The 20432-nt window shown below is 35.5% G+C and overlaps 2 protein-coding genes across 3 annotated transcripts; one reads left to right on the top strand and one right to left on the bottom strand.

Moving 5' to 3' along the window:
* The first annotated feature begins 10145 nt into the window (after positions 1-10145).
* LOC145166263 (uncharacterized) lies at positions 10146-12865 on the top strand. The gene is made up of 6 exons (XM_079085204.1): positions 10146-10274; positions 10446-10560; positions 11171-11422; positions 11497-11640; positions 11719-12426; positions 12519-12865. The coding sequence occupies exons 2-6, from the start codon at positions 10447-10449 to the stop codon at positions 12741-12743; spliced, it is 1443 nt and encodes a 480-aa protein (XP_078941330.1). The 5' UTR covers positions 10146-10274; position 10446; the 3' UTR covers positions 12744-12865.
* Positions 12866-13216: 351 nt separating this feature from the next.
* LOC145166262 (mitochondrial import inner membrane translocase subunit TIM50-like) lies at positions 13217-16893 on the bottom strand. 2 transcript variants are annotated; one of them, XM_079085203.1, is made up of 11 exons: positions 16749-16893; positions 15736-16053; positions 15392-15480; positions 15044-15080; positions 14895-14956; positions 14685-14798; positions 14478-14582; positions 14306-14404; positions 14060-14216; positions 13876-13978; positions 13217-13540 (listed from the first exon to the last, which is right to left on the bottom strand). In XM_079085203.1, the coding sequence occupies exons 2-11, from the start codon at positions 16010-16012 to the stop codon at positions 13495-13497; spliced, it is 1089 nt and encodes a 362-aa protein (XP_078941329.1). In that variant the 5' UTR covers positions 16013-16053; positions 16749-16893; the 3' UTR covers positions 13217-13494. The 2 variants fall into 2 exon arrangements, with proteins under 2 accessions (XP_078941329.1, XP_078941328.1); XM_079085202.1 differs by having other exon boundaries at positions 15736-16057; positions 16749-16892.
* Positions 16894-20432: the final 3539 nt, after the last annotated feature.

Below are 20432 nucleotides of genomic sequence, written 5' to 3'. Positions count from 1 at the left end.
AATCGAACAACCAACAAGGTCGACCAATCGCATCATTAGATAGGGGAGTGAATTGCCAACGACTTTTTGCTTTCATGATTTGGGTAAGACCACGAAAGAGCGCTTTTACTGGTGTGAAGTTGTTGATGCCAAAGGGATTTGGATTGTGGACATTGATATTGTCGACTATGATAGGTATGTATTGGGCGTTATCAAGCGCATTTTTAATACAAGTTGGACGGATTGATGCGTTGAGTAAAGTAAGATATTTGTCGTACTCGTGGGAGAATCGGAAAAGTTCCTCCTTGATATTGCTCATGGAATGCATCTGCAGAAAGCTTCCTTACAGCCTCACGGATAGAAACATAAAGGTCGATGAACCACATGGAGATGTAGCATCGAGCAGCATAGATTTGTGGAGACACGCCTGGTGGAGGAGGAGGAAATGATTCCATGAATCTTGTGTAGTGATGCCATTGAGCCATAAACATTTGGGCATATAAATTAACCAGGTTGTCGAACATCTCTTGTGTTCGAAGGTTAACACAGCGATGACGAAAAGGACGGGTGTTTCCAATTTGTGAATTTTCAAAAAGATATTCCGAAAGTTTGATTAGGTTTTCAGGCCATTTTTGAGAGGGAACGCTGTTGTTTGCAGTCATTTTGTTAGAAGGAATGTGAATACAGATTTATGCTTAGGGTTTTAGAACATGTCAAATATAACCATCAGGAGACAATAAGCTTTCTCTGGTGTATTGCTTCAACGCTGAGTCTTCCCTCTTCTAAGGAACTACTGCCACAGATCAAAGTCGATATATAACATGATTGTTCAAAGTTAAAAGCAAAATGACGAACGACAAAACAATTCTACACACAAAATTCTCAAAACCATAATGAATGCAGAAACACATAAGCACTTTCACTGAAGAAACAACAGAAGTTTATCCAGGATTCTTTGGTGAATTAGCGAAAGACTTCAACATCGAACTCACAAGATTGACAAGCGGACCCCTTGCTTCGCAACTTGTAGGCCAAGAATCGACAGTGACATTAAAAAAAATAACAAAAATCTCAACAGTGACATTGAACAATGGAAGAAAAAAATAAGGCATATTCACCAATAATAATATTAAACAGTTGCATTACAAAAAAATAAAATAAAAGGATGGAATGCAATTTCACCAACAACTGAAGAAAACGGTAAAATTAAACAATCGTGAGTACCTGAGACGATAGAACTGAGAAGATGAAGACGATGAAGAGAGCAGAAAAACGACGATTGGTCAAAGAACTGAGAAGAAGTTGAGACGGAGGACCAAGAAAAAGAACCGTCAAGATGATTTTTCATTTTTGGGGAGATGAGTAGATGACTGATACGGCTGTGAAAAAGTAAAATTGGATGGTGTTTGGTAAAAGAGTAGTGAGCTAGTAGGATACAGTTACCGACTTCAATTTTTTTTTTTCCAAAAAAAAACATTGTAAAATACTAAAAAAATAACGTAAATAATATTCTCATTTTCAATCTTATAATTTTTTACATAAAAAATATATTTATTAATATAATTATTTTAAGTTATATAGATCGTTAGCTTTCTATAAATTTACTTATTTCTTTTTTCTATGATAACTTTATAGTATATATTATTACATAGTATAACTAAATAATTTATTTGTATACTATTAATATGAACTATTTTTTATTATTGAATTATATATTTTTCATCTTTGAGAATGCCAGTAAGTAACTTAATTTTTAAATTACATATGTTTATGGAACTTTTATTTTAAAATTATTTTAATGTTCAATATTTTTATATAAGGATATATGATTCGACATGTTTTCACATACAATCAAAGAAAAGAAATATAACAGATATGTATGTCTATATTATATTTTTAGCCATACATTTGTCCTAAAAATTTGCAATTTGATTTTATTTTAAATGTAAATAATAATACAAAGGTTTTTCTGAACATAAAAATAATATAAGTATTTTTCTACATATACATGTGTAATTAATTGTGTTTTTACATACATCTCATGTAAGTATGTTGCTATAATCAGTAAATAACCAAGCATGTTGATATTTGTGGTAAGGAGATGAAAGTACGTTACTTATGTGGAATATCCATATACTTCATATCTTGTAATACTTTTCTTTTTCGGATCATTATATGCAAAAATGATTAAATACAAATATTATATTGTACCAAAGTACTTGTAGCCTAACAATATCAGGAGTTAAAAAAAAATATATGTCACTCATCTGAGGGATTGAGGGTTCAAGTTTCATTTGAGACATTAATTAGTATAGTTTAGGATTAGATTGGGACCTTAATAAAAATTGTAGAGCTCTTCGAGAGGATTCCAGAGATATAAAAAATGTCAAAATTATATGGGGTGTGTCTCAGATTAATCTTTTGTATATGGAAACTGTTTTTCATCAATATAATTTTGTTTCAAAGAAATAATGTGTTACTATGTTTCATTGTGATTGCATACTACAAGACCAACAAGTTGTATCACGGCAGTATTTAGAATTATCTAAACCGATATATGAATCTTCCAATCATCATGTCTCCTCTCACTTAAATACCTTTTAATCAAACTCTATTAGCAAGTGTCATTGCTCTCCAATGAAAACAAATTCATGATGTGGCTTAGCAAGACCCTCATGGTGTTGGAAACAACGTACTACAACATGTTAGAGATCATCATTGATGAGCTTTATCATCTCATGAGTCAAGTCATCAAGGAAGGAGTGTTTGTTCAGAGCCTCAGAACTATAGTGACTTAATGGGCTAATTATAACAAGCGAAAGGTTAATCTTGATAATAGGGCCAAAAGCTAGGGGTGGAAAAATTCGACACGACACAACAAAAATAAACGACACGAAACGAAATTTGGGACGAAATCGGATGTAACACCCCGTTTATTTATTAAATAAATAAATGAACCTCGGGATGAGAAATGTATTTCTATATTATTTTTTCGAGCCTTAAATCCATAATTTTTGGGGATGTTAGTCATGGGAGTTAATTGTCAAAATTGTTGGAATTTTAGGGTTAAGTGTAAATGTTGGAGCCCTTTTTGTAAAGATTTATGAGGGCAAGGGCTAAATGGTAATTTCCAAAATTAATTTGTAAAGATTTCTGAGGATGGGGGCTATTTGGTAAGTTTTAGACCTAAAATGAAATGAAATCATGGAATCAGGGGTAAATATTGGATTGAATTTGAAAAGATGAAAGACCCACACTTTCATATTTGACAATTGTTACTCCAAAACATGCTACTTGCATATTCATAAATAATATTTTACATTGATAACTTGTTTACATAAGACTGGATACAAACCGACTATTACAAAGTGTTATATATTACATAACTTCCCCAGGATACTATAATTTATACATACATGAGTACAAAATACAATAGTTTCAAACTATTCAAAATCTTCCAACAGTATACGATTATATTGGTTACCTATCTCCTGCAATTTGTTAAACATTGAGATGGGTAAGAGGTGACGCTTAGTGAGTTCAATAATAGATACAATATAATGTTATGTCATATATATATATATATATATATATATATATATATATATATATATATATATATATATATATATATATATATATATATATATATATATATATATATACTTCAATATGGCCGAAGCAAAGAGGAACAAGGAACAACAAAGGCATATGTGAATCATGTGACAAACTTTCCATATCAATCAATGATTTGACTCAAAGATATACAATCAATGAGACATAACAATTTCCATACTTGATATACATCAATAAAGCTTCGGCTCAAATGGCACAGAAGACATATACTTTCTGATTAAACATTTTGGTAGATTTCAGGCTTTTAGCCCTATCTAACCTTCTACCAATACCATAGAATAGAAGTCATTCTCTTACGAGACATGCTCTAAATGGCCAGAGGCTACATACCAGTACCACCGTGAATCTAAGTCCTTTCACTGATCACATGGTCGAAGGTATAACTTTGTTGTCATAAATAGCAGAAATAATAACAACAGAAAATCACATAGCACATATAACACATAACATACAATTGTTCCTATATATTGAACTCACCGTGAATTAATCGGGGGTTAAAATAGTAATTTGTCCAGCACTTCGTTATAATAAATAGCTTTCTTCGCTGAAAACCGGGAGCTTTATTGAAAATCGGACTTTGCGAGGGTTGAGCTTCAAAACCGAAAAGATAAATTTTTTCGGGTCTTCGGGCACTTCGGAACGTATTTCAGGCGTTTGGTATGATTTCGGGGGTTCGGGGGATTAAAAGTGGCTTGAAATCGGGTTTAGAGGTGAAAATTGTGAGAAGTTCCAACCAAAACCGGGAGATCTCGCACTTCCCTTTATATAGGGGAGGCTTCGGACCGAGGGGGAACGTGGCTCGCATGCGAGGGTGCCAGGCGTCGGATGCGAGGGTTGCACACGCGGCTGATGCAAGACCGAGACACGGGGAAGGCAGGTGGCGGCTTCTGATTGGCCGAGCCTTCGGTGCGAGGAGGGTGCGACATGGGTCGACAGCTGGCCTCGGATGACTCATCAATTCAGACACGCGGCATGCTGCGAGCGAGGGTGATGTGGCCGAATTCAGACCATGCGAAATTCCTCGGATTTTGGGGTTTTTCTCGAATTTTGTGCCCCAAACTTCAAAAATCCATAACTTTCGCATACGAGCTCCATTTTTGACGTTCTTTATATGCACGCGTAGATAAAATTATGCTTTACAACTTTCGTTTAGACTTTGTTAGCTAATTTTGACTCTATTTTTAATATTATTATTTTTAACAGACCAGGACAGGAAAATCCGTTAAAAATTCATAACTTCTTCATCTGACGTCCATATTCGTCATTCTTTTTACCATTGTACTAATATTGACGAGACCTTCGATAATCGTTTAGGTTGCGTCGGCTAAAAATCACTCGATCATTATTTCGAGTTTTTAGCTGTCTACTGCTATTCCGAAACTTAGAAAAATCATAACTTCCTCATACGAAGTCAGATTTGGACGTTCTTTTTATGAAAATTTTCGGTTTAACAAATACTACGACTTTAGTTTAGATCACTAAGGCTAAAAAGCAGTTTATCAAAAACTCACTTTTTACGTCATTCGGTGCATTGTCGGTTTTGTCGCGGATCTTCGATTGGTCATAACTTCTTTGTTATAACTCGGATTTCGATGAGGTTTTCGCCTAAATGTTTCTAACGAGATTCTTTACAACTTTCAATAATAAAATTTTACTTATTTCAAATTTTATATTTTCGTTAAATTTCGATATTTGTCTTTTGATTGGAATCTCATAAGACTTCCAAAACATTCTGAATGATTCTAAACATAGTTTTACTTCATTTCTAGTAAAAACTATCCGTTAGAACTCAATACTCATAATTATATAATATTTCATAATATTATTCACTTTTAAAATTTACAAAACACGATTTCAAAACGTGTATGTTACAAATACCTCCTCCTTTTGAGGATTTCGTCCCCGAAATCACATCGATATAAATAACTGGGGATATTTTGCTCTTATCTCATTCTTATTTTTTTTCCTAAGCATAATTTGGGCCTCGATGGTGTTTCCACTTGACGAGCACCAACTCCAAGACATATGCACAAAGCATATCTTCTACTGTTTGGATGGTTCTCTCCGTCTGACCATCCCCTTCTTCAGTTCTCTGACTGAAATTTCGTCACTACACAAGACATGGTTCTCAGATACAATCAATTCACTTCGCAGATCTATATTAGTTGGACTCGATTCTTTACGACCATTTAGGTCTGAACGAAAATCATCTTCTTAGTCATCACCGAAACGAAGGTAATGACATACTCGAACAAAAATGGAATCAATTACTAGCTTCTTGATAGCCTTGTGACTTTCTCTAATCCAAGTGTGAGTCCTGTGCTTCCAGTAGTATAGGCCTCTACTACTATTCACACCTACTCATACTCGTCCCAAGTATTGTCTCGCAGTTCTCAAGTCACCATTCATAAGTTTTCACAAAGAAATTTTTCATGCCTAAGTGTGTTATTTAACAACCATTCCATGCCGAGAATAATATCAAAGTTGGGTAAGGAGATATGAATCAGATTGGCAAGAAAATTATAGCCTTCAATTTCTATGATACAATCTCTATAGATTTTATCATCAAATAATGATATACTTCCTATGATATCTACGTGAAATGGTTGCGCGAGTGCATAGCAAGCAATTTGAAAAAATGTGCAAATTCATGAGACACAAAAGAATCTGAGGCACCAGAATCAAACAGTGAGGAGACTCACCTCACAAGCTGATTGCCGAATCCCGCGAATGAACCCCTCGCTGCTAGCTGGCAGATCCCTGAACTGCTGATCTCTCGACTTCCCGACCTACCGGTCATCATACAACTTAAATAAGTCCATGATTCTTATAACTTAAACATAAGTCCTCACTGGGGTAGAAGACCATTCCACTCCTCACATACTCTTGTCCAAAAACCTTCATAAGTCAAACTAGGCCAACCTTGGTCAAAGTCAAAGTCAACACACCGAGTTGACTCAACTCGCCGAGCTGCTCCATTAACTCGTCGAGTTCCAAAACTCAGAATCCCAAATTCGCGACCCACCTCGTCGAGTCAACCCCTATCTCGTCGAGTTTCCTGGATACTCATGGTCGTGACTCGTCCCATCAACCCGCCGAGTCACTCCTCGGACTCGTCGAGTTCAAATATACAGAATCAGGACAATCCACCTCGACTCATCGAGTCCCTTCCTGGACTCGTCGAGTCCCTCAGTCTGATGAGCTAACTTAATGGGTTAAGCCCCTATACTTCAGATCCCAACTCCAAACTTCGAATACACCCTGGAAATGACCTTAGAAGGGTAAAGTTTCTAACTTTACCCGTTAATACCCTCACTTAGAGGATATAACTCAAACCCTAACTCTTAAGGGCCTAGATCTTGGTCTACAAGTCACCCATACACCACATTAATGCATCCAAACATAGATCTGGACCCAAACATCTCATAACCATGCAAAGCTCCTGCCTTTTTCCTTCCATACATGGCCTTTTGAGCTAAAAAGGCAAAAAGATTGCTCTATTGCTTGCATAGGGGCTCCTATGGCATAAATCTTACACATTTATGCCATAATAGCCCTTAATGGTTCTAGATCTGAAAACATTAGCCTTTGGGACGTCCATTTCTCACATGCTAGGGTTCTTGGAGCAAAAACCCTCAAAATTAACAAAGAAGAGATCTAAGTGCATAATGATCAAGGTTGGAACTTTCTTACCAGAAAATGATGAAGAATGCAAGAGGTCTCTGGATCTACTAGCCTCTTCTTGTATCCCAAGGATTCTCCTTCTTCTTCAAGCTTCAACGCACTCAAAAATACTCATAAATGGCTCACAAGCTCATGGAATGCACTAGGGTTTTGTGGATTAGGGTTTGGACTGTGGGGGCTGAGAATGGGGCTGAAAGATGGAGAATTAGATGCTTAAATAGGGGACAAAAGCCCGAATTTAGGGTTTCCCAAACCCATACCAACTCGCCGAGTTGGTCCTCCAACTCGCCGAGTAGGTCACTTAACCTGCGTCACAAAAACTCACTCCTACTCGTCGAGTCATCCCTCTGGACTCGGCGAGTAGACTTCTTGACTTGAGGTTTTCCTTTCTTTTCTAGGTCTTGTGAATTCGGGGTGTTACACAAGAACTTATGTATGACAGTATGCAACTTGATACTCTTTTGTTATTTTGGTTGTGCTATTGTGTTTTTCGTGTTTGTTGTGTTTTAATTGAGTCGTGTTCGTTTTAACGAAAAAACACGTTATCGTTAGGCAAAAACACAAAACAATTGCCCGATTTGTCATCCTAGCCAAAGCTACAATATGTAATGCATTACCATACGATGTGTATCACATGGTTTAAAACGACAACTCTGTAAAATAAATGAGCACTCAACTTATATTTTTATCCATATAAAATGATGACAAGTGTTTTAAAATATTATTAATTATATCAAAATACTTGTTACCGTTTCATATTGCTACAAACATAAGTACCAAGAAAAACTTGGAGAATATTAAATTCCTCATTAGGAAATTAACTCTAAATTTCATATATATCTTTGTTAAGCTTCAAAATATTGTATTATCCAGTCTAAAATTGAAATATCTTATTTACCTTTCCTAACTTTTTAAATATCATAGTTGCCCAAATATATGTTTAAAATGTTTTATAATTAATTTTTATATTTATAATCATTATAATTAAAAAATAGATTAATCGTATTGCCTCTGAACATCAACACCCTTTTAACATATAAGTCTGGTCTCTTAGCCTGACATTCTTGAATGATTAGGAGATCAACATTCCATGGAACGAGAGTCATAGTTTAGTGCCCAATCTTTATTAACATTTTAGGTTCCATTTTCTCTTGCTATCAATCTAGATCAATGACAACCGCTTGCAACACCGAATCGTTAGCTACAATCTAATCTAAGGCATGGGACTCTTCTTCGTTTGTAGCATTGATTGGGAGCAACAATGGAATTTTGGGGTAAATCGATTTGGATTTTTGGAAGTGAGAATTTAATTTATTTATTCTTTTACTCCATGGCTTGATTTTGTAATACTTATGTCGATCTTGGTTGTAGTTGTTAAGGTTCACAAAGTTGTAATGTGGAAAGGAAAATCGTGAAATTCAGAGCAGAAAATCAAGATTCTAAAAAGAGTATGTGTTGGATTCCATAAAACTAGTATCTATGCTACATTGGAATATGTCATTCTTGAAGGATTTCAAGGGGATCAAGGTGAATCATGAATAATTTGTAGATGGCTTATCTTATTATTAATATCATATTTATTTATTCTATGTTTTTAGTATTTGATAGTTTTTTGGTTCAAATTTACAATTATAATACTTTAGTTTGGAAATTGGAAGGAATATTTATGTGTTAGAAGAAGATGGTTGTCTCTATGCTAATGGAAATCCCATATATTGATTTGTAGAATCTGAATTAGTACCTATAAATGTCATTGATTATGGAAAGGTTGGGACGTTTAACAAGTTACATAAGGTTAGTCTCGTATTTTATTGGTGTATGTTTGGTGATCATTGGTTTGGTTGTTAGCTTCTAAGTTGTATCTATGTGTATTCAGAAAACGCCACAAAAACGCCACAGGGAAATTTGGGTAACTAGGGTAACTCATTCAATCCAATATATGACAAAAGGGTTTTATATTAAAGGGCAATTTGGTCGATTATTATTATTTTTTTTGGATAAATTAAATTGATTATAAAATATAAAAACTGATTAAAAGAGATTAAAATTGTATAAAACTAAATTCATGTAAATATGATATTTTAAAATCAAAAAAATAAATATAAAATTTTAATTTTAAACGGAACAAATACCATATTTTAAAGTTTAACGATGTAATATACCAAATTATAAATAGAGAAATTTCATCGAATGACCAAAAGGAATGGGTGTTTGAACATTTTGACCATGAAAATTTGAGTTGTGTAGAATGACCAAGGGATCCTCAGAGGGGGCTCTGCAAAAGCCTTTTATCTTCTGAGGAATGTAAATAGTAACGAGAAATTGAGGTGGCTGGTAAAAAGACAGGAAAAAAACCCATTTTTTTTGTCATGGTTAGCTGAAGAACAGTTCCTCAGAAGTGTGCTGATGAAGAACAGATCCTCAAAGTCTCAGCCACCTTTCCTAAGAGCCCCCTCTGAGGAACTATGCAACAAACCCTTTATTTGTCTTTTTCCCAGCCACCTCAATTTCTCGTTACTATTCGCATTCCTCAGAAGGTAAAAGACTTTCGTAGAGCCCCTCTAAGGATCATTTGTTCATTCTACAAAACTCAAATTTTCATGGTCTAGGGGGTGTTTGGATAGGAAAAAAATAGGGTATTTATTGCTTATTGCTTATTTCCACCACGATAAGCTAAGTTTAAGTGTTTGAATAAAATCCTTAAAAATTAGCTTATTGTGTTAGAAATAAACTAAATAAGCTGATGTTAATAAGCATCTTCCCTTAGCTTCCTATAAGCTAATCCACCCCTCAATTTCAAACAAACTTTCCTTTTGTTCATTTGATCAAATTTCTAGGAATTTTCAATTGACATAAAAATGTACGTGCGTGTGAGAGACAGAAGTGGGAGGAGTATAAAGTGAGGTGTGTTCATCTCCTGTCGACACATAAGGATCGTTTCAATCCTTTTCAGAGGTCGATCCTTCTACTTCTAGGTATTTACTTACACTCAAATTCAGGTTTTCTTTTCATCAACAATTCAGTTTGTTAATTTCATTGATCCACGATGTCAGATTCAGTTCCACGTGAATTCGTTCATGGATTAATTTTGATTTGAAACAAGAGAGATCAAATTGTTGCGTGTCTAATAGTTTTTATCATTGCAGGATGATGAAGAAAAGGAACAGAGCGAGCGTCGATACGGCGGTGGTTGATATATGTCGCCGTGAAGTCGGCCATCTTTCCACCAGAAAATTCGCCCATCGTCTCGCTGCTTCCGAGGTATATGTTTGATTTTACTTAACCTGTTGATCTGATTTTGTTTTAGGGCGGATTTATTAGGGATGTTGTCTGTAATCGTAAACCCTTTGTATGTCAATCACGCGTAACATATTTTCCTGTGTTTTCCGCTTTCTTGTATGCGTAAATATCAATTTCACATGAATCAGTGACCAGATTGACGCACATTGTTAATACACCAGTGATTCCTTGGTGTACCAATTTGTACACTGGGAATATATCGAAGATTTACATATAGACAACAAAGATTCCTAATCTATGTACTTGAGTGAAAATCGATTTTGATTTGCTTGATAAATGATAATCCTAGTTATTTTCAAGTTGTTTGTGTAACAGCATCACAATGCATTGAACTCTATAGATTTTACTGATTGCAACGTCATCATTGTACTTTTCATTCAACTCTATCATGTTTCTCCTACAATGCATTGAACTCCAAGGTGGCATCCAACAAAGGTTGAGTTTAATCCATAGAATGCCAACTAGGCTTTCCAGCACATTCAACTCAAAACTATGCATTGTGGATGCTAGTCCTGAGACTTGATCTTAATAGTAATAATCACATACATGATCGATTGCTTTGATGTGGTAGGATCTAGTCCTGAGACTTGATCTTGTAAGAAAGCTGGAAAAACACAGAGGATGTGTGAACACTGTGAGCTTCAATGGAGATGGAGACATTCTGGTATCTGGTTCAGATGACAAAAGAGTTATACTCTGGGACTGGGAAACCGGAAGTATTAAACTTTCTTTCAATTCTGGCCATAATAACAATATCTTCCAAGCAAAGATCATGCCAGGAACCGATGAACGAACCATTGTCACTTGTGCTGCTGATGGCCAGGTATGCTTTTAATATTTTTAAATAAATAATTTCCCAATTTATATACTTTTTTTATGATCATTTGATTATTCTAGGTGAGGCATGCAACCATCTTAGAATGTGGAAAAGTGGGGACAAAATTGCTTGCAAGACATCAAGGAAGAGCTCATAAACTAGCCATTGAGCCTGGAAGTCCACACATCTTCTATACATGTGGCGAAGATGGATTGGGTCAACATGTTAGTCAATAGTCACACTCACAATCAATCTAATTACTTTAACTCAATTCTATATTTCATAAACCCTACTTTTTTCAGTTTGATCTGAGAACAGGAGAGGCAACAGAACTTTTCAGTTGTCAACCGGTTCATGGTAGAAGCTTCATGCAAGTTGTAAACCTAAATGCTATAGCAATAGACCCACGAAACCCTAATTTATTCATGATCGCTGGATCCGATGAATTCACTAGATTATATGATATCAGAAGATACAGATCGAATTCGAATTTGAATTCTTCATCTGCTTTTGGTCAACCAGTTGACCATTTTTGTCCCAAACATTTATTAGGAGATGAAAATGTTGGAATTACCGGATTAGCCTTCTCGGATCAAAGTGAACTTCTTGTTTCATACGGTGAAGAGTTCATCTATCTTTTCTCAAAGGATATGGGGTGGGGTAGTAATGTAAATTCAGTCTTAGATGTTGATCGGACGATGGAATCTGATTCCAAACCGGGCCCACAACAATACAAGGGGCATCGGAATTGTATGACAGTGAAGGGAGTGAACTTTTTTGGGCCTAAATGTGAGTATGTTGTGAGTGGATCGGATTGTGGGAGAATATTTATTTGGAGGAAAAAAGACACGGAAGTTGTTCGTGTTATGGAGGCTGATAAACAAGTGGTGAATTGTATTCAACCGCATCCACATACAAGTATGCTTGCGAGTAGTGGGATTGAGAGTGACATCAAGATTTGGACACCTACTGCACTTGAAAAGGCACCTCCCCCAACAAATATTGAGAAGGTGTGTTGTTTCTTGTTATTCCATTCCATCATATCAAACAGACGTTAACATCTTTTTTTTTTTTTTTTTTTAATGTTTTTTTGGTTATTTAGTCGAGGCCTAAGATGAATACTTGGATGTATCAAATGGTGTCACCGAGAGAAATGGCACTTCAATTGCTGTCAATGCGAAGCCAACAAGCAAGCCCAATTGAGAATGTGAGTGTGAATAGAGAAGGTAATATGTTGGAGTTTATTTTGAGTTTTGATGCTAATAGCTCCGAGGAAGATGATAATGAAGAGGGAGGGCCCACAAGTGCTCATGACTACTTCTATTAAGTTGTTTGTGCCATTTATTGGTAAGTGTACATAGAGTGTAGAGAAATAAGTTGAAGAGAGGTCTTGGATGATGAGTTTGTGAGACCTTCAAAACTATAAATATAATACATAAATTTGGTTCATCTATGGTTGTTTCTCTTTCTTTTATGTTTTAAAAAAGAGTATATACAACACCCACCCTTGGCATTATCTTCTAATGTAGATATTCTTTAGTATTTTATTGACTTTTTGGATTAGGAACATATTTGGTGTAAGAATTGGTATTGGGTTATTACAACTGGAACAACTTTATAATTGATGCGGTTATACAGTTGTAAAAAGACATAAAATATCTCCCTTGGTGAACTTCTGTTTTTCAGTCATTGATGAGACCCACATTCATAAACAAACTAAACTTTACATAGTAAAAAAAATGAAATGAACAAATAAAAATAGGAAAGAAACTAAAAATAACCTTCAACTACAAGCAAAAGTAGCAAAATTGGCAATGGGCCATGTACGAGTGTATGTATATTTATTCTCAAACTTGAGAGAAAAGTAAGAAAGACATTTAGGGGATCCAAAAATGGTTATACCAAGCGACAACAAAATGAGATGGAAGAATCCAATCTCACTAACTAAATCATTCTCTATATTTTATGATATCATATCATCATATATCATACGCATGCAATGCAGCCTAACAGTTTCATACTCATTAATTCATTATATCATCAATTCTCAATCTCAAATCCTCCGCTAACAGATTCACTCAGCGTCGCCACAGACGCCCCGGTTGCTTCTGCTCCTGCATTCTCCTGAATCATCCATCCCAACAAATATGTCAACTTATTTAGTCAAATGTCCAAAATGCCCTTCAATCGTTACCAAATTTAGGGATCTTTTGGACCATAAATTGGTAATTTTGCAAGCATCCAATTTCAAGACAAAAAAGTCTCGCAAGGATTGGGGACCAATCCGTAAGTTTTGAGAATTTCTGTAACTTATAATAGTAGTTAAGAGGCTAAAAGAATACAGTAGTGAAAGTAAGTTGTAGTTTTTAGTATTTTGCCTAGGACATTTATTCAGGTCCCATATGATTAGATTAGTTAAGAGTTAAGAACAATCTTGAAAAGTTTTTTATTTTTTTTACCTTTGATGTTCTTTAGAACGTTCAATGAATTCTTTGGCTATATCATGTCCTTGATATGAAGCTAGTACAGGCCGAATATCAGCAGGCCTATTGCGTGCAACATCTGCAGTTACAATACATAAATCCTAAACCCAACATTATAATTAAATATTTATAAAGTGAAAAGTAAAATTGTTGTGCTTACATTCAAGAAATGGTATAAGATCCACAAGTGCAGTGTCTTCAGCTTCACATTTCCATGGTTTTACTGGTACACAGTTCTCTGGCTGAAGGCAACTCTCAAGAGCATTACCACTCACATACAGAATTCTTGAAGGATCTCTGTTAAGTTTTGACAAATCCTACCAAAAAGTAAAAAATATATATATATTTTTTTTTATGTCTTGATAGTATTTATTATTTAATAAAAAATCATATTTAAAAAACATACTCTGTAGTGCTTCCCATCTTGATATCTAGTTGCAGCCCTTGAAAGCCTGTACCTTATGCAGTGATTTCCATCCAATCTATCAACAATAGGATCAACATACTGCAATACAAAAATAAAAAGCCTCAGATTTGTTAATTAAAGAAAATGGAGGAAGGGTAATAAAGTAATATACCATGGCCTGCTGATCGGAATAGACTATGATTTCATAATACCGAGCTAGTTGCTCTAAAAAGTCATCAACTCCTGGTCTTTTAAATGTTCTCCAACCTCGATCACGCTTTAATAGAATTACAAAAAGTTACTTATCAAATAGATATAATTGAAGATCAAATTAAAGATAGAAAAAGAAATGATGGAATATTTTTTATATATAAATTACCTTCCAATCGGAGTATAGTAAAGTTTCATTGAGGTCTAAAACCAATGTAAATACATGTTGTTCTTGTGGGTGCAAATCTGGAAGGAGCTTATCTGACAAGGGTTCAGTAAAACCCTAGAAAACCACAATTTTTTAAGCAAAAAAACAAAGTGAAAAATAAATAATATATATTATTGAGGAAAGAACAGAAGGTTTATATTGTATACACACTCGAACATGTTCTTCTGTAGATGCACGCAGATCCAAATAAAGCTCAACTAACTTAGCAGGAACTGAAACATCAAGAAGATAGAAAAAGTTAAAATATAAATATAAATAATAATAAAGAAAACAAAAGGAAAAAGATAATAATGGTAAACCTGTCATTGCAGTTGATTTTAGCATAGCTTGAAATTTCTGCATTTACAGTAAGTTATATGTTAGAATAAGATGGTTCACACTCCAAGATCATTATAGACCCTGTTATATGATAGAATGCTTCATTCATAAATAGTGAGGTTAAACCTCATATAAATAGGGATACATAAGAGACCTAATCTAAACCCTAATCACTAACAGAGCCTACTCTTGATGCTATGCTATCTACTACCATACAATCAGAAGCAACAGATTCATTATCATATCACTAAAAAAAATAGTTACACAACATATGTCAGTCATGCCATTAAACACATAAAAATAAGGATGGAATTTTAAGTCACACTCACCTCAAAAGAAGACAAATCATCACCTATAGAGACTTTGGTTGATGCACGAAAAGCCTTAGTCTTCTCATCAACTTCTTCTAAACTGTATGCTGCAAAAAGGAGATGTATACAGAATATAGATGCCTGATGATGCATAAAGAAAGGCATGAAAAACAAAAATATACTACTTGTTACTATGTGTGTTTGATGTTGAGTCATTTCTATATTTCTCCTTCCATTTGGAGTGAAGAAGATGATAAGAAAGGAGCATCAAGCAGAATTACAAGTGATTTAACTATTTAAGATTTTAGCAATGAAACTTCTGAGATTCACATGTTGTAGATGTAGAGGGAAAAAGCACATACCATAGGTTGCATACCCAGCAGTGGCAACACCTCCAGTAACTGCTGCAATTATAGAATACTTGAGAAAACTCCATGGCTGTCCACCACCTCCTTTGGCGGCTGCTGCACTTTCCGGTGGTGGAGGTGGAATTGAAGATGCAGCTTGATCACTGAGGATAGAAGAGGAGATAATGGGTTCTTTGGGAGCATTTGCAGTGACACTGGAATACAAACGAGGATTCTTATTGCTCTCCAATACTATGGAGAAAATCCGTCTGGATCTGCTAATAATCGACATGGCTCTTTATATTGAAATCTTGGGATCTTGGTGTCAATGATCTGTCTTCACCATTACAAAACAATGAATTATTGATAATCTTATGTTATTAAACCATACTAATTTGCTAAACTTCAAAGGACATAAAAGGGTTGAAACTTAAATTTTGATATTTCAACGAAGTGTAATGTAGCACTGTGGCAGTAGTCACAAAATGATTGAACTAATTGTTCATAAGACTAAAACAAAACAATTTTGTCATGACATGCATTCTATTAACCAATTGTAGACTTACTCTATGAGAACTACAACGTTTTTAAGCTATAAGGAAATGTCCTAAGATGAATACATTATAATTATTATATATTTGTAGCTATTTGCATTTCTCCAACGATATGTATCACACCACCTGAGAACAGAGATTACAGTTTACAGAAGCTTCTAAAATTTTAATCCAACATTGAAGCTCGGAAGAATCACACAAGAGTCTTCACAGAAAGGGCATAATGTTAAGCTTCAATAAACCTATAATCAGAGATCATGATACAATACGAATTTAAACATCACAACAACATTGCGATGTTACTGCTACAGCAATATGCAACAACCAGTCGTACAATACATGCAATACATTAACTGCGATTACATATTTCAAAAGTAGTTAATTCCTAAAACCCTAGATCAAAGTTAAACCTCGGATGGATTAAGTGAAGAACACGTTACATCCGCGATTGGTACTTGGTAGATAAGAGAATACCTGTCCAAATTGCCCGAATACGGAGAGCCGTTCACCACACAACCGGCATAGAGCTTACGGGTGAGAGCGATGGCGGTAATTGTGAGCTGAAAACGCCGGCGGCTTGGTATAGAAAAAACTTGATACGTCTTCGATGGAGGAACGTGGCGTTAAGCCCAAGTCTGTTGGTTCAACCCGAAAACCCACATAATTTAAATCGGGTCTCTTTTTAGTATTTTGCCATTTAGCCCAAAATGTGATCTTATCATACAGCCCAAACTTCTTACAAAAATCTTTCACGTTTTTCTTTACAAATTAATTTATTTTTAAAAATTTTGACTTGAAATTTTAAACAACTTTGTTAATTAATTGTCTCTCCAAGACAAGTTAATCAATCCAACTATGAATCATAACATGGTATGATGGTAGGGTAGGGTATGGTATCCTATCTTCAACCTTGAAACTAAAATCTTTCTTTGACCCTTTCTGGTACATCATTAGATGTTATAGAGACGTCTTATTTCCAAGTGAGGTTGCAGCTTTTCTTATTCTCAAACCTGAACCCCAAATGTAATCTTTGAACATCATACACTTGTATATTGAAAGACTATATACTGATCTTTAAAGTTGGTTGTAACTTCCTAAATTTAAAATTTAAGACTAGAATATTAAATTAATAAGGTAAATAGATAAAGGGTGATTAATATAAATAAATCATTATAGGATAATCATATCATTAATTGATATGAAATTTAGAAAGTTAAAAGTGGAAGTAACAGCACTTTATAGTTTAAGGGGCAGAAATATCAACTTGGCATAGTGAGTTGATAAAAGGGTTGATCCACTTAATGAAAGGTAGGCCACCAAGCCTATAAAATGTAAGATGAATGACTTATTATGTTAAAACTTGAGTTAAATCACAAATATTGAGGTTTGTTGAGTTTTAAACAAAAGATGTAAACTACATGGACCAAATGTGAAAATATTGGGGAAATAAGATGCATCTATTTCCCCCTCATTCATCCATAACGTGTAGAACAAGTGAAGAGCTTCTCTGAAATAAATGGTTTCAACTTCGCTTTGATTCATTCATTGATCGAGAATATATATCACATATTGTTCTTATCACAAAGAATTCAAATTAATCTAGATATAAAGATAAACATAGAAACTTTAAACTAAGATATGATAAGGTCTAACATCCCCCCTCAAGTTGGAGCATGGGGATCAAGAATGCCCAACTTGTCAGTTAGACGATCAAAGTGAGTTTTGCCAAGCGCCTTAGTAAGAATATCAGCCAGTTGCTCAGAGGTATGAACATAGGATGGAGCGATCAGACCGTCAACAATAGCATCTCGGACAAAGTGACAGTCCACCTCGATGTGCTTCATACGTTCGTGAAAAACAGGATTCTCAGCCAGGTAAAGAGCGGCCTGATTGTCGCAGAATAAGTGAATAGAGTGAGGATGACGAATACCGAGACTCAAAAGTAAGCCCTTCAGCCATTTAAACTCACAAATAATAGCAGCCATAGACTGGTACTCTGCTTCAATAGATGACCGTAAAACAGTGTGTCGTTTCTTTGTTTTCCATGCAATTGGAGAATCCCCAATATAGACAATCCAACCAGAAAGTGATCTTCTAGTGATTGGACAAGCCGCCCAATCCGAGTCACACCAACCAGTCAAAGAGAGCTTGCTATCAGCTCGTAATAGGATACCACGACCTGGAGTACCTTTTAGGTACTTAACAACTTGCAAGGCAGCCTCCCAGTGTTCAATTCTAGGAACTTGCATGAATTGTATCACACCCCGGACCAGAACGGCGGAAACGTCCGGAGGCGGGTGATGTCACACCCCCAAACCAGACGGCGGAAACGTCCGGGGGTGGAGGACTTCATTTGTAGTATCACAGCACATGCATCATAGTAATCAAAGTACAAACAACCATTGTATTTAGAAAGTATAAGTATTTACATATGTTCAATCATTGTATATTGAACCCAAAATAGTTATACAAAAGAAGAAGATATTACTCAAATTAGCTCCATCTTCTCAAAAAGCTCGGGGAGTACCTGTTTATTGTTTCCCTGAGAATACAAGTAATTCGACAAGAGAGCATCAACATAAAGTTGAGTGAGTGCATATGTATTTATGTTTAACAGGATGTTTCGGTATCTCGAATATGTAAACTATTCTAGAAAATCCTATATTTTCTGTTGTATATGAAAAATAGTTTTATTCCCATAAAATCGTTCCGTTTGTAAACCAGTGTTCTGTATTTGTAAAACTTGTAACTGAGAGTGTGTCTGGTGATTTGGACAGGTGGTGATTTGGACAGTGTTTTGTTTCCTGGAAAGGAGTTTATTTGACGAAAAACAGGCTTAAATCGAGCAGAGTTTCGACTGGAGAAAGTTGTTTTTCTCGGGAATCTCGGGGCTTCGAGGCTTGATTAGGGTTTTAGACTTGATATCGGGGCTTTAGGGGTTGTATGTAAGTTTGTGGAAATGAAAGAAGTGAAAAGAAATGGAAAATGGGGTGAAAAAGTGTAAAAATCCGGAGAGTCTCGCATGCCTTATATAGGCCGAAGCCTCGGATCCGAAGTTGGGGGAAGTTGCCGCGTGTTCGGACATGTGGCGAGGGGAGAAGGCTAGCTTCGGACAGCTGACTCGGTGTGTCGGATGGCCATTGGACCGAACTTCGGTCGAATCAGAAGAAGGCGCGTGTCCGAGGGGCGTGTTCCTGCGAGGGTGTCGGCTGGCTACTGGACCTCGGCTTCGGTCCAATCAGAAGGCGACACGGACAACTTCGGTCCAATCAGAAGGCGACACAGGTCCGACACGGGGAAGCCTCGCATGCGAAGGTGACGTGGCCGAAGGTACATCATGCGAATTTTCCTGGTTTTCAACATTTCTCGATTTTTGTGCCCAAAACTTGCGAAAATCATAACTTTTGCATACGAGCTCCGTTTTCGACGTTCTTTATATGTACGCGTAGGTAAAAATATACTCTACGACTTTCGTTTAGACTTCGTCGGCTAATTTTGAATTTATTTTTAATATTATTATTTTTAACAGACCGGGACAGGAAATCTGTGAAAAATTCATAACTTCTTCATCCAACGTCCCTTTTTGTCTGTCTTTTTACCGTTGTACTACTATTGACGAGACCTTCAATTCTCGTTTAGGTTGTGACGGCTAAAAATCACTCGATCATTATTTCGAGTTTTTAGATGTATACTGCTATACTGAAACTTAGAAAAATCATAACTTGTTCATACGAAGTCAGATTTTGACGTTCTTTTTATGAAAGTTCTCGGTTTCACATAAACTACAACTGTCATTTAGATTGTTAAGGCTAAAAAGCCTTTTATTGAAAATTCAGTTTTTACACTGAATAGTATTTTGTCGGTTTTGTCGCGGATCTTTGATTGGTCATAACTTCTTCGTTATAACTCAGATTTTAGTGTTCTTTATATTTTTGGAAACCTTGTTACAATCTCTACCACTTGGTTCATCCCAATCGAGATTGTTTAATACTTTATTTTTGAGGGTCAATTATGTAAATATACACAGTATGCTGAAATTTCTCTTTATTATTATAAAAAGAACTACAAATTGACCTACATTATTACATAGGTTTGAAATACGGTTTGTTACAGGTGACTTCGTTGTGTAGTATCATAACAATTGCATATAAATGATAC

Source organism: Lactuca virosa, chromosome 3, assembly GCF_052849685.1.
Source record: "Lactuca virosa cultivar CGN04683 chromosome 3, Lactuca_virosa_CGN04683_v6, whole genome shotgun sequence".
NCBI classification, from domain to species: Eukaryota; Viridiplantae; Streptophyta; class Magnoliopsida; order Asterales; family Asteraceae; genus Lactuca; species Lactuca virosa.
Note: the sequence above shows the minus strand (reverse complement) of the source record. Positions and strands in the feature narration are given on the sequence as shown.

What these genes read in the sequence shown, in the direction of transcription:
- LOC145166263 (XM_079085204.1), top strand. Translation starts at nt 10,447, where the DNA reads ATGATGAAGAAAAGGAACAGAGCGAGCGTCGATACGGCGGTGGTTGAT. An exon ending in CTTGTGCTGCTGATGGCCAG is followed by an intron (nt 11,423 to 11,496) that starts GTATGCTTTTAA and finishes TGATTATTCTAG; the next exon opens with GTGAGGCATGCAACCATCTT. An exon ending in CCCCAACAAATATTGAGAAG is followed by an intron (nt 12,427 to 12,518) that starts GTGTGTTGTTTC and finishes TTGGTTATTTAG; the next exon opens with TCGAGGCCTAAGATGAATAC.
- LOC145166262 (XM_079085203.1), bottom strand. Translation starts at nt 16,012, where the DNA reads ATGTCGATTATTAGCAGATCCAGACGGATTTTCTCCATAGTATTGGAG. An exon ending in CTACAGAAGAACATGTTCGA is followed by an intron (nt 14,799 to 14,894) that starts GTGTGTATACAA and finishes GTGGTTTTCTAG; the next exon opens with GGTTTTACTGAACCCTTGTC. An exon ending in CGTTCTAAAGAACATCAAAG is followed by an intron (nt 13,541 to 13,875) that starts GTAAAAAAAATA and finishes TGGATGATTCAG; the next exon opens with GAGAATGCAGGAGCAGAAGC.